General features: G+C 41.4%; 2 protein-coding genes across 2 annotated transcripts in view; one reads left to right on the top strand and one right to left on the bottom strand.

The window, feature by feature from the left end:
• The window catches only part of LOC111217278 (serine/threonine-protein kinase WNK2-like), a 39,115-nt gene extending 32,130 nt beyond the window's left edge, over positions 1–6,985 (bottom strand). Inside the window, exon 1 of the mRNA XM_022739061.1 lies at positions 6,356–6,985. Within this exon, the coding sequence (XP_022594782.1) occupies positions 6,356–6,985 (630 nt within the window). The remainder of the gene's footprint in view (positions 1–6,355) is intronic.
• A 7,058-nt stretch (positions 6,986–14,043) lies between these two features.
• LOC111217403 (ninjurin-1-like) lies at positions 14,044–17,003 on the top strand. Its single transcript, XM_022739257.1, has 3 exons — positions 14,044–14,212; positions 16,585–16,743; positions 16,865–17,003. Exons 1-2 carry the CDS (start codon positions 14,059–14,061, stop codon positions 16,725–16,727), a joined length of 297 nt encoding a protein of 98 aa, XP_022594978.1. The 5' UTR covers positions 14,044–14,058; the 3' UTR covers positions 16,728–16,743; positions 16,865–17,003.
• The last annotated feature ends 1,033 nt before the right edge of the window (positions 17,004–18,036 follow it).

The following is an 18,036-nucleotide window of genomic DNA, read 5'->3' as shown; positions in this document are numbered from 1 at the left end:
CCCATCTGTTCTGAACTTGAAACAAATATTCACAAATGTGCTCAATGCCCATTTAAATGACTAAAGCCTAATGAGGCCAGCGTGGACTGGTGCAAGCCAGAAAGTGAGAGTGTGGAAGGTGACCTGTCTCGCACATGTGAACTTTTCCCAGATCACTGGTGATGAGGGTTTGAGCTGAGAGGAGGCAGAGAACAGTGGTGTGCTGGGCAAGGATGTCCTGAGCCGCACTGTGCGGCACGGCCAACCCCCCCCCCCCCCCCCCCCTCTTGACCATTTTATCATCCGCTGCAGTGTGGGGGCACAGAGCCAGAGAGACAGCCTTGATTCAGCATAATACCATGACCCAGACTGAACACCACACAGGCAAAACACAAGCAAGGCTTTTTCCTGCATGGAAAATTCAAAAGCAGTTTCTTAATTTCCGTATCGCCTTTACCAAAACCTGTCCAGGTCATCAATAATAAAGCCAATTTCAATGTGTGTTCAATGCATCACTGCCAACTGAAACTGCAAATACTACTTCAGGGTTGTGGTAGGTAAAAAGACACTTCAACAGCAGGATATGTGAGCTTAACACTGCTGCCAATAAAATCCTAATTTACTAACAAGATGTCATACATTTGTCAAGCTTCACAGAAGGCAGAAGTTCAGGTGGGAAGACAAATGCAGGAGGAAGGAACCAATAATGGAGGCAAGAGACAAATATATATATATATATATATATATATATATATAGCAGCCACACAATCCTCACAATTTTAGCAGTGGTATTACTAAAGCTAAACAGAAAAAACTGTCAAAACTATTCTAAACACTATACAACATTTGTTGCACAAAATAAATGTTAAAAGCAGCTCACCATTACAGTGATTTAAGATTAAGTGCCACAGTGAGGTTATGTATTTTTCACTCATTATTACATAAATAGCTTAGCGATGCAGAGGTTAAATAGAGTGTGTCTTAAAAGTAACCCTTGTCTTCATACCACAGAGCCTAAGCAGGAGGCTTTAACAGGATACAGAAGTGCTCCAGATTCATTCATACAAAATAACATCCTTAAATTCCAAAAGGGATTACTAGTCCTAATGAGCTGTTGTGACACTTCCTATTGCTGGGGGAAGGACAAGGGAGGTCAAAGGCCATTTAGCTAAAACTTCATCAGTTCAAGGTTAGACTGAGGAGTGTAGGTGTGTTAAAGGTGCGCCTCTGGTGGTTACTCACTAAATACTGGTATGATCGAAGAAAATATTATATCAGTGGGGCACGGCAAGCAAAATTTCACATGTTGACCACTTAGAAACTGTTAGCAGTATGTGTCAGCTTTAATAAAAGTCTGACCATCACAGTTATTTTAAACCAAGGTTTAAGTCAAAACAAAGCAGCACACATGGATAGAGGGCAGACAGCCACTTCTGGCATTGGTGTGGCAGTAGTGACAAACACTGTAATGTAGAGCTGCAATGATTAGTTGAATGGTCACTGGACAGAAAATTTCATTGGCAACTATTTAGATAAGCAATTTATTGTTTAAGTCAACTGAATATCATTGGATTTCGAAAAGCGTAGACTGTTTTAGATTAAACACAAGGACTAAAAGAAATGCTATGGTCATTAATTTTTACTATCTTCTGAAATTTTATAAACCAAACAATTAATTAGGAAAACAATAGTTAGTTGCAGTCATACCAACATAAAATGTCACAAGGAGAAAAGAGTCAACTATAAAAACACAAAATGCAGTCAAACATGCATTGGAAAAGAGGAAGAATAAGTCCACACACAGATCCTCACCACAACTGATTATACTACAAAACTGGAATTTGCATCTCAATAGTATAAACTGTGGCCTTAAAAGTGACAAAACAACACACGAAAAGCATTATGAGCTTCAACAAAAAGATACTGGAATGCTGCATTGTATTATGAGGTCTTTCTTAGTCCACTACTGTATATTCAAGCTCTTTCTGCCAAATATAAAATTTATACAAACATTCTGAATACTGGAAATGTTCTTATAGACAATTTTATACTTCTGCTATAATAAGCAAAACCTTGATTGTAGGCTCTTCAAATGTATTAAATGAGGAAGAGAGCTTTCCCCCACTTGACAACACTCTAATTCTCGAACCACTTCAACTACAATGTGTACAAATGGCCTTTGCTAAACATGAAGATATACACGCCCTGACCACTATATTAGGCCCACCTATGCCATCCAACAGCTCTGCCACATATTCTAAGTTTAAAAGGCATATAAATGGCCAGGTTTTATTGTTAAAACTTTGAAAGATGTTAACTAAACTATATATTTACTACTATGATTGTAGTTAGTGATGGTGTTGTAATGGACTTTAGTCCACAATTAATATTTCAACAGATAAGCCATACTCAGGTTTTACAACTCCAAGCTATGCTGTTTTGATTTGCTGCTTTTTCTTCCTATATGCAGGAAGGGTACTATGCTATACACCCTTCTTTGGAATTCTGAGATTGTGTTTGTGTCGTTTAGCTTGTCATTCAAACTAGTCTCATCTCTGATCTGTCAGAAAAATGTTAACATGACACAAGTAAGCTTTTTAAAATCTTTAATTTTCCTGACTGTGCAAAGATTTTCATGTATTAGATCAAAATTTCCTTAACTAGCCTCTTACCAACAAGCCTGTTGAAACTATTCCACAGACCACACCACTGTGGCGCTAACAGGCTTGTCCTTCAGCCCCCAGGGTCTTCAGTTGGCTGAGTGACACGGGAGCTCAGGCACGCCAGAAGATGGGGTCCACTGATAAGGCACTGTTAGCTACAGCCACTGGGTCTGGCTGCCATTGCTTCCCTGGGCCTCCTGAAGCCAAATGGGCTGTAACCAATGACCCACTTGGGCTTCTTAAACTTTGTTTTCATTTTTCCATCTGAGCAGTCAAGGAGGGGGTGGTGGTAGCCCTATATATGTTAATCCAAAGAGACAACCACAAACTATTCTCAAAAGTACATTACCATCCTATAACATGGCCCAATCTAATCTACTATTACAGTGACAAAGATATTGACCTAGTGACTCATGGTTTCATTCGTAAGGTTAGTTTGGATCAAGAATGCCCAAATCTCCTGCAAATATCTAGAGACAGGCAGATTCATATCCATGCCATGGTATCATGGCCAGCTCTGCATTCACAAGCTGAGAACCAGATTTAATCTACAGAACAACAAGCTCGCTGCCAAATACCACAGAGAAGTCTGCACAAAATCAGAAGTAAACTCTGTATCTGCAAGTGTGCACATAGCATTCAGCACTGAGATTAAAATCTATACACAAAGCCACAATTGGCAGAAACGGGAAGTTTCCAAAGTTTAAAAAATAAATTCCAGTGAGCAATGACAGAATGAGACAAGGCAAACAGAGGCACAAGAAGTGTTTCTCCAACAATAAAAAATTCACAACAGGCATCTTTCTCTCAGATTAACATCCTTCCCTGAGCCAGGACCATCTGTGTTATGCCAGCAGCCTGGCACAGAACAGAGATGTGGGGGAGATGGGCATGGGAGGAAAGGGGCAGGGGGTGAGACAGAGAGGGTGGGGGGAAAGCAAGAATAAACACAGGACCAGATTAAAATTTCTAGGCAAGAAAGGCATGTGACCACTAGAAGCAGGGAAAACAGTGGAAAATCACAGTCATATCTTTTTTGCTCCATCTAACAGAGAAAGCTCATCTATCTTCTCCTGTTTTCTACCACAGTTAACTGAGCAACGCAAAGGTGGCATCACCTACATGCAACAGTGAAAAGTAAACATGCACAACACAGGCATTAAACCTTTCCTATTTTGGCTGCAAGCATAAGACTAGTTCATACCTGCACTTCTACTATGCTGTTGATCACTGAGAAGATCTAGTGATTGTGAGCAGTTGGCTCAGATCACCAGTCTCAGTCTCAGGTTTAGAATGTGTTCAGTTGTTCATCACACAATGAATGAACCTCCAAAGCAATTGACTTAAATTACATTTATTGGGGCTTTGTGTACTAGAGCAAAATAAAACATGAACTAAAATATTTGGAATAACTAGAGCTGGAACAATTAGTTGATTTATCATCTATATTGTTGCCAACTAATTTTTGATAATCAAATAATTTTTTTGCAAAAACACCAAAATGATTCTGATTTTAGCAACTCAAGTGTGAATAAATGCAGATTTTCTTGTTTTTTACCATTTTAAATTGAATACCTTTGGGTTTTGGGACTGTTGGTGAGAGAGAAAAAATGCATGAAATGGGATCTCATAATTATTTTCATTATCTGATGATCAGTTTCTAAATTAATTGGTTGGTCTATAAAATACCATAGAAGACTGAAAAATGCCAATTTCAATGCTCATGATCATTGCAGCTGTAATCTGTAGATATCACCTTAGATGTTGGGAACTTCTTTAAGACATTTTACAGACCAAACAATGTATCAAGAAAATATTCAACAGATTAATCAATACTGAAAATAATTGTTAGTTGAAGCTGAATAAATGACTATTTTATATTAAGTTTACCATTTACATACTTCTGCAAAACTTCATGGGTCTAACTCAGCACAACCCTAATGAGTTTGAAGGAACACTCCTCATCCTTAACTGCTTAAATAGTTTAATTTTATAGAAGCGGAATTAATCAAAAACAAGATCACAAACAGTTCTGGTCAGCTTAAGAAAGCCCCACCTTATTGACTCAATCACACAAAGTCTCAATCAATGGTTCTGATCATTCAAAAAGCTGATGTTGCTCTTTAGAAACACACTGATCAGGTCAGCATAGTATTTTCTTTTTTAACATTTACACTTTTTATTGAAGCTACAAATCTATATCTGAGAGAGCGAATAGATGACAACATGATCGTGAGGAAAGATCATTTGTATTGTGATTAAAATCCATTATTGATTGTCCACTAGAGGGAGTTTTAATATGTGTCACTTGGGAAGAATAAAATGCAGTAAATTGTTTCCCGTTCCACATCCCATCATCTGAGTCCAACTGCAGATTGGTGCTGTCAAGTTGAGGGAGATGTGGGATTGCTCACTGTTACTACCAGTCTGAATGACCTCATCCTCCAAATGAAATCATTGTGTGTCTCTCAGCACTACTGTATCTTTACTCATTCCTAGCCAATGGCATGTTATCTTTAAAGTCCTTTCCGGTGATGAGATGCATCACTGTCCTGTGATGCTACAGTCATACAAAACAGGCTTAGGTCTTTTCAATGCATCAAGCAGTCTGCATTCTTTAGTCTCTCAGGTTACTGACGCAGCACATTTTCAGGATCCTAAGCTAGGTATTCACTGAGGCCACAGGACCACCACAAACTTCCCAGCAGGCTCCAACACACTTCAGCTGCTTCCTGTCTGCCTACCTCCTGTTGCACAGAGGGAGGGAGGCAAGGAGTAGCACAGCTCATAACATACAGACACACTGCTGGGACAGAGCGCACACAAGCATCCCCTGCACTGTCCACTCCAATAACTGTGTTCTGTGTCATTACATTGTCAGCCAGGCAAATGACTAAAGAAAAAATGAAGGATGGTTGAATGTAAAATGAATCCTTAACTATATTAATCTGACTGGTGAAAGAAAAACAAAATCACAGTACAGGTTTTCTTTCTTTGAGGGGGCCAGTCATTCTTACAGTAGTCCCCCTTAAGACCAAGAGAGGGAGAGGGAGAGAGAGATAATCCCTGCTGCAGTCTCCAAAGGACGGAAATAATTAGTTAATACCTTCGCACAGTCTAAGCTGGTGATTTTCTTGTGTGTGTAATGCAAGACTAGATAGACTCTCCTAGTGCATTTGCAAAACTGCTGATCACTATACTTCAGTGGTGGCATGGATCTCCACGTCAGCAGCGAATGCTTGTCAATCAGTTTTCCTGTGTAAACCATTTAAAATTTAGTGATAACCCATTAGCAACTTAGCGGATTCCCTCGTGAGACTCTGGTTGATTGACAGCTCCCTGAAGACATCACCATTACACTATCATGATGCGTGAACCTTCACTAGCACAGAGACTGGGCTTCCTGTGAGAGTCAGGCATTCCACCACTCATATAAATCACTGATTGACAGAAAAACAACTTGCACGTATTTTTTGTAGAGAAAAAATTGTGAAAATGGTTATTTTAAATATTTCAAAAAATTTCTAAAACAAAATTACATTGTTGTTTTAAGTGTCTCCCATGCCCATCAGCACATATAAGAATTAGGAAAAAAGGGCCTCTTTTAAACCTATATGTGACTGCTGAATTTTGTCTACTCTTTTAACTGGCACTATACTTGGGTGTCGCAGAGAGACAGACTGTAAATCAGTTGGACAACTTTAGTACTTTACCTGCAGCTCACACCAGGCAACCTCCACCCAGGTCTCAGTGTCCAGGCCCTTGTAAACCGTCTTGAAGGACCCTCTCCCCAGCTCAATGTCAAATTTGAGGAACCGTCCTCCTGGAGATGTGGAGACCGCTTTCATCTCTGCTTCCTCCTCATTCTCCTCACTGGCTGCCTTGATAGCGGTTTTAGCACCATCGCTGCATGTAACATTTAATGCATCTCCACCTTTTTCCTTCTCTTCATCAGCACTGGCGCTCTCTGTTGCACTGTCTTTTTGCCCACCTTGACTTTCAGTGCTGGAACCCCCTTGTACCCCACAACTAGTCCCCAGAGTCCTATCCACTATTGTTCGCAGGTTTATGTTTAGGATCTTACTCCTGTTATCACATTCAGGTGCTTCAAAGGCCTGCTCATCTGTGTCCGAGAACCACAGACTTCTCCTGATGAATCTCTGATGCACATTCCTCTGATAGCTGGATGAGGGGTATGCACTGGGGTCACTCCCACCCCTCACTAGTGAGTCCACAAGACTGATATTTCCATCACCCATGGCCAGTTCACACTGAGAGTTGGGTACAGATGGATATTTCAGGTCTTGGTGGGCCCCGGAGTGTGAATTAGACTCCGGCTCCATGGTGATTTAAAAGTTCAGTCACTTTGGTTTCCAGGTCATTCGTGCCATGGCTAGACTTCCCAACATGCAGATTTAGAGATGGATACCTGCAGCGCCCACTCGGTGACGCAGTTTGCCAGCAGAGGCCCCTAACAACACCGGGATGGATGGCATAGACGAGATTTCATCCGATAAGAAGAGCTATGAGAGCAAAAGAAATGTTGCCAGTTAGTGAAACTAAACCCAACAATTACCGATATGCAAGCCAGTGCTGAATCTAAAAATTGGGGTTATGGGCGTCCGTTAGTACGTTGTTTAAGGTAGTTGGTGTCAGTAAAAGCAGGTGGATGAAAAGACATGCCCGCGAGTTAAAAATACATTGTTAGCTAAAGCCATCGTCGTTCAGGTGATAGAAAGACTAGCAAGCTGGTTCTGACGACACAAGTTAACGTTAAGTTTGACGTTTCAGAACTAAGTTTACTAGGGTTAAATTAGCCTCCAGCAACCAGAATATATTAATGAGTCTCCAAGCACTCGCACAACAGTTACATTAAACACAGATAGGACTTACCTAGTTCAAAAAAGCGAAGAAAACCGGTCAAATAACCTCGGCTAAACTAACGCTAGCGATACACGGAACACGCAAACCTGCCAAGTCCAGTGAAACCTCGCTAACGTTAGCCGACCGTCCACGACAAAAGGTGGACTTTAAAAACGCCCTATCTGCATATTATCCTCATTTTCACGGACTACAGCTTCGCCCAACGGCCGCAAACAAATTCAGGTTCAACTCGCCGTTTGCTAACTGAACATAGACCCCATAATGACGAGGGGAAAAATCACGAATACGTTTTATTTATCTCTTTTCAAGTCCTCGCATCCCTCTCTTCGGTTGCAGATACAGCAGCTGACGATGCCGAGTCTCTCCACTGTTTCTTCGCGGCTGCTGTATGCGGAGCCTGTAGTTAAAGAGCAGTCAGGCCGCTTTAAGACACCGGGAATTTTAGTTTGCCTGTCCGCCTCTTAGGAAATTAATTTACGTGTAAAACTGTTTTCGCTTGTCATCGTCTCTCCCTTTTAGGTTTAATACACCGGTGAGGCGCACAAATGTGTTTCCCATTCAGCTCGCTTGGTTCCACGCCCCTGGTAACGACTGGAGGTAATCGGCCAATCACACAGCACGGTGGGACACCACAGAGAGCCTATACTGCTGGACTACTCAACAGCAAGAGTGACACACATTTCACATGAAAAGACCAGCAAATTTTTGGAGTTAACGCAATAAATGACAAATCATCTGTTAAAAAACTAAATCTTTCACGCCCTTTAGATCAACCATTTGTCTCACTCAGAGCTTAACAGCAACACGCACAAGACAATTATCTAAAAAAAGAAAAGATATAAAGATATTATCACTTTTGTTGTTGTTGTTGTGGCACCATAATAAAATAACTGCATATGCATCTGATATTATGTTCAGGAGGCTTATATGCCTGCAGGTGCTGTTTTGTCTTCCCCTATATCAGGATCCACTTTGCAGCTCAATTTGTCAGAGCTGCAGTCTGCCGATGAGGTGCAGTAGCATACGCATAGGAAAATGATGAACATCAGCAGCAGCAACAGGAGAAGTGGAACTGAGGTGAGATTTTTGAGAGCATTTTTAACATAACGAAAACATGGGAATACTGCATTGTACCATACTGGTGCGTGAGCCTGGTGTTTGAAGTAGAATTTGGTAAAGTAAATTGTTGACAACTTAAAATTGCAAAAAATGAAAAACACATCAGCAGTGTAGCCGGGATGCAATTTTTCTCAAGAGTTTATCATTCTTACTTTCTTGCAAACAGTTGTAGAGTGGAGTGGAGAATGTAAGTAAAGCATTGGGGTCATAGATATACGATCACAGAGAAAATCCAAGTGCCAAACGATTGCATGGAGATGGGCACAAAGAACATTAGGTAAATGAATTTGGATTTAATGCAGCAGTCATACAATAAATTCCAAAGCTGTTTGGATTTGGCGACGGGGTGTTGCATTGCTGCATTTTAATGGAAGGTGATCATGTTAAAGTATCCATATGAGGTGAAAAAAAACTATATATATGAACTGTGCAGAAGAGAAATTATGCTGAATGCAATGTATTGCATGTCCACATAGAAACAAATCAACAAAGGGAAAACATTTAAATGGGGATCTTCATGTCTGTTGCAGGCATGCTGGGTCAGATGACGGTCTGGCTCAGTTGAGGAGTGAAGCATTGTTGGCACCTGAGTGACCTTATAAATAATGAATGCCCTCCTTTGTTTCCACTTCCCTGGCCAAAATCCACACACAAACACATGCACATACACACAGCTTTACTTTTACATAATGTCATCCCACTGCATGCCACAACTAGATTGTTGCAGGACAAGGAGTGTTTATTGTGTTTTATGTGGCGATTGAAGTTGCCATTTGACAAGTAATTGCAATATACAGTAGTCCAGAGCTGTGTCCAGTTTTACAGGGCAAGGAAATGGCCTTCACTGTGTCATCGCCATAGTCGCTGTCTTAATAGCACCATTTAATGTCAGATAGATGAGTGTGTGTGTGTTTGAGGAAGAAGGGGGGAGGAAGAGAGAGAGTGACCCTTGCAGCCAGATACTTCTTTGTGACTGTCGGAGCTCAGCCAACAGATGCAGAATGTAATACCCTTACGCTCGATAAAATGAGCAATTGGTCTCATTTACAATGTGTCTCCCACCAGTGGGAGTCAGTGAGAACGGAATCAATCCATGGTTGTTTTGTGGAGTGAAAATCTTCTATGTAGACTTTCCACAGGCTTTTAATGTCTGTTTCTGTGTTACACTGAAATCCAAGACTAATCAGATTCTGCGTCAGATTTCTGCACAGCACTATAGCGCATTCTTGAACTTGTCCCTTTGTCTTTTTATTGAGATCAGTAGGTTTTACGCTGCATACTTCTGTCATAACAGGATAGAGTATGATCTGAAACAGCCATGTTTGCTTTGCACTGCGTGAGGCTGTAAAACTATAGGCCCTACAGAGAATCATGGAAATTAGATTTACACTTGGGTCGATCCTCATCTGGAGGAGGGCCAGAGTTTGAGGTGAGTGAGAAAGGGAGGCTGCTGATAGGACATGATGGATGGAAAGCAAGGAAGTGCTGATGTATAAAAAAAAACACACACAAGGAAGGGAAACACACACCCTTGCAGTTACCGATGCAAATTCATTTGCTTTTTCATCATGTTGCTGAACAGCAGCAAGTTCAATTAACTAAATGCTAAACGCAGGGTCTCACCATGTCATAAGTGGTGTCATGCACTGCTGCTGCAAGGAGATTTCCACATGGCAGAGGCAGAGCTTAGTGGTACAAAACAATAGTCATCTCTCAGTACCTGACATGCAGGTATTTTGCTTAACTGTAATCAGTCAGTGTGACGATGTGGGAAAAGTTTAGGATTAGGTGAGTTCATTTCTTTTGCTTGAATCTCAGCCAAAACTTTAGTTGGTCTTTGAATACACAATGAAAGTCAGTTTTTTGTGGTTCAGTTAGGTTTAAAGTTTGGATTCAATCTGTGGAATTTAGAAGTTTCAGCCTTTCCAGGTGCAATGCGGCCTGCTATGGGACGGACATATAGGTAGCTATTTATGATGGGGCACAATTTAATTCACTCGTGAGTGAAGGGGAGGTGGGTGGCTGTTGTTTTTAAAGCATTGCATGAATTGGCACCAGTTTAAATCTCTGTCTGTGTCTCTGTGATTTTCTGCATTTTCCACGTGTGATACCCAGACAGATCAGATTTTCTCTTCAATTTACTTTTTAAATGCTTTTTAGAAAAGGCTTATCACAGTCTACATCAAAGTTATTGTAACTATGATTCTCCACATTGTATCTGTGTACTGTGTAGTGTGCTTTTTCATTTGAATTATTTTTAAAATTAAAAATATAGTATTCAATGGTAGGACTAAAACATGAAAATATCATATGTGAATATTTCCTAAGAATTATTTATTTAATTATTTTGTTTATTTATGCATTTAATAATTAAATTAAATTAATTTGTCAGTACAACACTTTGGTCAACATTAATCAGTTTAAGAGATCCTCTATAAATAAATGATTTGATTATCTGATTTAATTTGCATCAAATTCCCTTCTCCACATACTGTAACATGAGTGGCACCTGATGTGATTCTGCAGGAAGAGGGCTATGTGAAATATAATTACATGAATCTATCTGTTATCCCACTGTGATGCATTAAAGAGAGTTATTACAGATTCAAACAACTTTTCTATCTCTCCTTGTCTTCCTCCCCCCTCAAATCCTCCTCCCTTTCTCTGCTCAGTGTGTCCCCTGAGTCTGTTTCAGACAAGGAATGCAGTGTGAATAATTCATCACAAAAATAAGCACTGAAACCTGGGACCAGTACGGAATGATTGCCTTAATGAGAACCTTTGGTTTTAGATTGTGCTGAATAACAATAGATCTGTAATGGCCGGGTGACTGACAAGCACTCTGTTTTTCTAATGGGGAAACCAAAGTCAGTGCAAATATGCAAATGTTGAGTTACTGTATCTTCCATGTTTTTCACTTTGACCTATTATCCAAATGAAAGCTTGATTAGCCTGCACGTGTCGAGAAGCATGTTTCCTCTTTTTTTTTAAACCCCATGTGACAGTACAGTGTGACATACCATGGCCTATATTCACTATCTTTTTGTTCTACATGTCTCCTCTGCTGTGATTAGTCATTGCCCTATGTTCTCAGCCATATGATATGAGTAGACAGCAGGATTAATCATGACAAAAAGCTTGGACTGACTGAGTTGGTGGCCTCTGTATCTTGGCCTAGTGTGTACACAATACAAGTATCGTATACACGAGTAAAAGTTCATTATGTTTGTTGGTGAATTTTGGAGAAAATTCATCTGCTGTGTTTCTAGACATATTGACTGCACGTTTCCACCCTATGATCTCACAACAAGCATTATCTCACTGCGGCCTGTTGACTCGGGGATAAAGGGCTGTCTTTGAAAAGCCTGTGTTAGTGTTTGAGAGCAGAATGGCTGACCCTGACACGTCATGACAGTGCCATTTGTGGCGTTTGGCACAAATCACAGTCACAAGGGCACTACACCACACCACATTGCTTTTCCCGTGGAATGTAGGGAAACATGTTTTGAAGAGCTGTTTAATATGAGTCGTACCGCGGGGCATTATGGCGCTGAGTGAAAAGGATTTGGAGAAAGCCCACAGAGACATCTTTTCTTTTTTTTTTGAAGGTTTGCTGGATGTTGCGAGAATGTCTCTGCAGTGTTCACGTGAAGTTATGCCAAATCATAAAACCTACAGCGATGGGTACACCACCGGATGAAGAACTTGGCCGGAGACACATGTAATCCATGTCCTAAAAAGCGATGGCTTATTAAGAGAATTAAACATGGTTTGTCCAGTGGTTATCACAGGAGTGAAAAAAAACAACCTCATCAAAATAACTACTGCCACAAGAGTACATGTTCTTCTTCTTCAATCCCCATAAACCACACCTATGGTTCAGCTTGTACTTCCCCCTCATACATCAACTTAACCATGCCAGTTGATTGTTGTGAATCTCCTAAAGACATTGTAATTCAGCTGAAGCCTACCCTGTAGCAAATTAGAGGGTGCAGCTCTTCCAGTCTCTTTTTGTCTCTATCCCTGGAGCAGAGGGAAGACAGTTTGTACCGGCTCTGTGGTTTGGTTAATCTCTGACAAACTATGCTTTCGGCAGCTGCAGGGGTGTGTTGTGAGAAAAAGGGAAGGCTTCGGTGTTGAGGAAAATACTGCGAGCGCACTGCTGATTATTTCATGTTCACAGAAGGCGAAAAAGGTTTTGGCCTTGACATGATCGACTCTTCAGTGATGGTGCACAAGCCAGGCATCGGTTCGCTGGACAGTAGGTCCAAGTGGATTTTCAATCAGCAACAGTACTCCAAGAGAAAATGTGTTCTCATCATTTAAAAGAGAGCTATTTCTTATTTATCTCCAAGCAGACTGTTTATCCAGCACCTGCTGTTTTTCTCTATACGGTACAGAGTCCACTGGGATGGAGTGGACACACATGCACAAATCCTACCTAATCTTTTGTTACATAATCATCACCCACACAAGAATCAATAGGTTTTAAAAATCACCTTAAAATGAACACTTATTTTTTATTAAATGTTTTTATTTATCACCCATTGATCTCTCACAGAAAGGATACAGTCTATTATACAGTATATAGTGCATGTGATATAATAAATAATTTACTGTGTGTGTGTGTGTGTGTGTGTGTTTGAGTGCATGTCATTAGCTACTCGATATATATAAGTAAAATGTTGGTACTGAGAAAAAGGGGGATTAATGAGGTAGCTTTCACTCAGTGCAGTTATCCAGGTGGCTCTGTAATCCTGCCCCGAGAGGCAGGGATATGAGCAGCAACAGTGTCCCTCACTACCCGTATCTTTGCAAACACAAGACCGTGAGTAGTCACACACACCGCTTTGATTTGAAAAGTCAACAAATAGTAGAATAGGGGACTGAAAGTGCAGCTCACAGCAACACATGCAGTATAATATGGTCAGAGCTTGCTGACTTTTGACGTTAGCAAGGAACAAGATAAAGTCCAGACTGAATGTGATTGTTTGAAACCAGAACTAAGTGGTAAGCCTTGAACACTGCACATGTTACCAGTGTGACAGTTACTCTTTGCTGTAGTAATAGCTCTGTTTTCAAAGGTCACTCCTCTGTAAGAGCCGCTTGTTGTGCTAATTAGGTCAGAACGATAACCAGATTCTCACCATCAATGTGCAGTAAGCGCAAAAAATTACTGCTAGTCTCATCAACATGCTGCCTTGTTGATCTATTGGGAGAACACAGCGCAGCACAGAGCGTGCCTTTTCTGTTTATTTCGAGGCATTCTCCTTCCAGGCATTATCTCAGAGCCATAAACATTATCTCTGTGTCGGTTACTTTCTTCTATCCCCAGGCTTCACATCCAGATGTTTGGCCCAGCAGCCAGCTGAACATGAACCAGTACGCCAATAAGAAGAGTGCAGCTGAGAGCATGCTGGATGTGGCTCTACTGATGGCTAACGCCTCCCAGCTAAAGGCGGTGCTGGAGCAGGGACCAAACTTTTCCTTTTACACCCCCGTCGTCACCCTAATCAGCATCTCCCTCGGTCTGCAGCTCACAGTCGGGGTGCTGCTTATCTTCATAGGTGAGAAATTTAACAGAGCCTGAGCCCTTTTGTTGTAGCAGTGTCTTCTTTGTTGTCTGGCAAGCCTCACATCTCTCAACCTTCACCTGCCCTTCGTGCTTCATCCCCTCCACCCTGTCCTTTAGCAAGATTGAAGCCTCCCATATGCCACCTTTTGCCCTACCATGCATCCCCCCTCATCAATGTCAAGTCCACTGACTCCTGACAAACAACCCATTACCAGCTGGACTCTATCTGTAACCATGGCAACCAGACCTGACACCAGGTCAGAGTTCACTTGGTTTTAGTGCTGCTGTCAGCACTTGTGGGAGTCAAGGGAATGGGAGAGAGGTTGTTTTTTATCTCTCTGTTGTGTATGTGCGTAAATGTGTCAATACATGTGGTGTGTTGCACATGTCTTGGAGTAAATAGAAATGGCCAAAGAAAGGGCAAACTAATTGTAAAAGCGCCGGATATCCACACATCCAGAGATCCAACTTGAGGAAGTCTGTATTCAACAGCCACAACTGGGGTTTAGGAAAACAGGTCTGTGAAGAGGGGAAGATGAGTTTGGATGAGGTGCACCGGTGCAGTCGAGGCTGCAGTTCATTTTGCTCTGACAGACTGAACAGCAGGACAGTGAACTTTCGCCAGGTCACACTGACTCATCTCAGCTGCAGCAGGAGGAGAAAAATAAAAGAATATTTGTCATGTCCTTTCCATGCCGGAAATGTTATCACCCCATATATACTCTTCCTCTCCTCTTTCAATAATGACCTAAAAATACTCAGTTATGAATCAGATATTTTAGGACACACCCCAATTAATGGTTGGTTTAGTTTCACTCTTACTTAAAACTCTCTTATTATATATTTCCACAATAGGGATATTAAGTATTTAACAGTCAACAAAATTGTTCTGTGTTTTAAAAAATCATTATTAATTATAATCAATCATAATTAACTATCAGACAAGTTTTTCTATGCATTTTAGGATCACGTGTCAGAAAGAAGGCTGGTAAGCATGTGAGAGGCATCACACATTCATGAACAAATGCCCCCTTCGACCCGCCCTCCATCCACCAAATCCTCTGACTTCACTGGCCCCCCTACAACCCCCCCTCCCTTTCCTCTTTGTCTCCACCAGAATATCAAACACATCTCATTCTCATTGCTCTTTTCATTCCTCTTCTTTCATTTTCTTTGACTGTTCTGAACCCTGCTACCCTCTCTGCCTCCCCTCCCTCATTCTCCCTCTCCCTTGGTTCCAGCTCTGTTTAATGGAGCCAGTAGTGCGTGATGTGAGTGGCCTACATACCACCCACCCCCACCTCCTACCCCTACCCCAACCCCAACCCACCCCACCCAAGGCAGATCACACACACACACACAGCCAGGCGGGGTCTTTACACCATTTAACCTTTGGTAATCTCCCACAAATACACACATACACACACGTACACAGAACATGTGCTTGTGATTCACAGCTACTGTACACTCCCCCCTACACACACACTTCCCTGATCACACCTCAATTTTAACATTATTCATAGGGCAGTCCCTGTGATGACGAATGACAACTTTGTTTAGTATGTAAAAATCAATTATTGCAACGTGGATCAGTTGTTTCTGTGTCATTTTGTTTAGATCGAGGGGTGAAAAAAGCACAGATGAAATGAAGCATTGTTATACAGGAAATAAAAGCTTCCCTTGATCATTTTCTCTCTTTCATGTATTGTTCTTCCTGTGTGCTTTGAGTCAGATGCCATTTGTCTTTCCTCGTGCAACATTATTGAATCCACAATAATATAGACTGATGCCTTAAATCATAAGTATTTGGATTTTTAACACAGAAAGTAAAGACACAGTATGTGTTAATGGCACCACTGGTTGGAAGCCAACTATACTTTATTTCATTAGTTATACAGCCAACACCAAAGTTGTTTTTATCAATGGATTTAAGCTGATCTATAAAGCAATAATGAATGATTAATTAGAACAAACCCTTTATAAATGGTGTCTTATTAGAAAATGATACCCCAAGCGGTTTTATGTTGGATTGACATAGAGTGAAAGAGTTTTTTTCCCCACTCATCTGTGGTTCCAACAACTAGCTGATCAGTGAAAAACTGAATCACATTACTGCATTATCCTCATGTGCCCTTGTCAAAATGAAATATCTGATACACTGCATTTTTGTGGGATCACTCATGAACACAAGAGCTCTCTGAAACCAGAATTAAGTAAATGTGGATTTATGACTGACAGTAAATCTGTTTGTCATAATGAGTTGGCTTGAGTCCCAGAATAAAGTGGATTGCTGATGTTTTAATAGACATTCATTGAGTGTGTGTTTGTGTGTTGTTGAAGTTGGTTTCCTGGCTTTGTCCACAGTTCGATGGAACCTGAATGATGAGCAAAAGCAATGGAGGCTGAACACTATGGAAAACTTGGCCACAGTCCTGGTTTTTATCATCGTGGTAGTCAACGTCTTCATCACAGCCTTCGGGGTCCGCCGGCCAAACCGCAGCAACTGACCAAGAACACACACAGGTATTCTTTCTATTTTTGCAAGTCACATAAATTCTTTCTTTTCACGCTCTTTCTCTGCTCCACTCTCTCTATTCAAATAGGTATTTTCTCTCTTGCCTTACTGTGCAGTTTGTTCCTATAGACATCCATGGAGTCAGCAAGTTTTTGGTCCTCTCCTGACGTGACCTTCACAATCACCTACCTGACCTACAAACACACTGACCTCTCCAGGCTCACAGAGAAATTTCCACCGGAAAACAACTCAAACAAAATCCAACAACTTTTCTTTAACTAAAAAATCATTGTGCTACACTGCTGCAGGCGCAGAGAAAAAGACAGTGAACAAGAGAGAAACAGGCAAATTGACAAAGGAGTCTGGTATGTAAACAACACAACATTTGTTCCTAGTGGACAAACAGGAAAATGGAGACAACAGCAGTGAGGCACATGTGACCTCATGCTGTCTGTCTCCTTCACTGCCCGAGAGTGACCCCACGCACTGGCCAGACACAAATGCAACAACCACAGTCACATCATCTAACAACGTACAACACACACACCCACCACACACACACACACACACACACACCACCACACACCACACACACACACACACACACACACCAATCTACACACACACACACACACACACACAAATGCTGACAGCTGAACAGGGTTCAATTTTTAATCGCGCTGATGACGTTCGAACAAGATGTCATGGTGCTTTTCCAGACGACTCGGGCCTGGAGGTTTGACGGGTCTGCTGAGCACATGTATGCAGAGCAGGGTGTGCCTCATCTGACTCAAAACTCTGACCCACAGCTCCACAGCTTTAACCGTACCGACACATCTGTCCTCAACCACAGGCGTCATGCCTAACATTCAATTATAACAATGTTTGGTTGAGCCATGACTCCCCGTGCTATGCGCAAAGCTGTAGTGTGTCTGTGGTTCTCTGGACCAACAGCAGCTGGTGAGTCAGAGTCAACACAGCACGGACCCCAGCAGAACTGCTTGTTAAAATGGAAGCCTTAATTAGACTGTGTTACAGCTATGTCACTGAAACCCCAATTAGAGCCAAGCAAATGCTCATTTTATACACTTCAGCGGCTTAACACAATAATACAAAAGCAGTCTGTTTCACATAATTATCTGTTCAATACCTGAAGAATATTCATGTTCCTATCTATAATCTCTTCAACGTGATTGTGACAAAGCATCTTTCAGATGACAAACCAACGTCACAATCTTTTCCTTCTCCTCCTCCACAACTATCATTGGTAACCGTGGAAACAGCCAGACGAGCGGAGAGCC

Source organism: Seriola dumerili, unplaced genomic scaffold (genome assembly GCF_002260705.1).
Source record: "Seriola dumerili isolate Sdu_G_001 unplaced genomic scaffold, Sdu_1.0 BDQW01000043.1, whole genome shotgun sequence".
NCBI classification, from domain to species: Eukaryota; Metazoa; Chordata; class Actinopteri; order Carangiformes; family Carangidae; genus Seriola; species Seriola dumerili.
This window is presented reverse-complemented; position numbering and strand designations above follow the sequence as displayed.

Bases quoted from the DNA above. Each gene is read 5' to 3' on its own strand.
- LOC111217403 (XM_022739257.1), top strand. From the start codon at position 14,059: ATGCTGGATGTGGCTCTACTGATGGCTAACGCCTCCCAGCTAAAGGCG. The intron at 14,213-16,584 runs GTGAGAAATTTA...CTTTGTCCACAG, and splicing joins GGTGCTGCTTATCTTCATAG to TTCGATGGAACCTGAATGAT.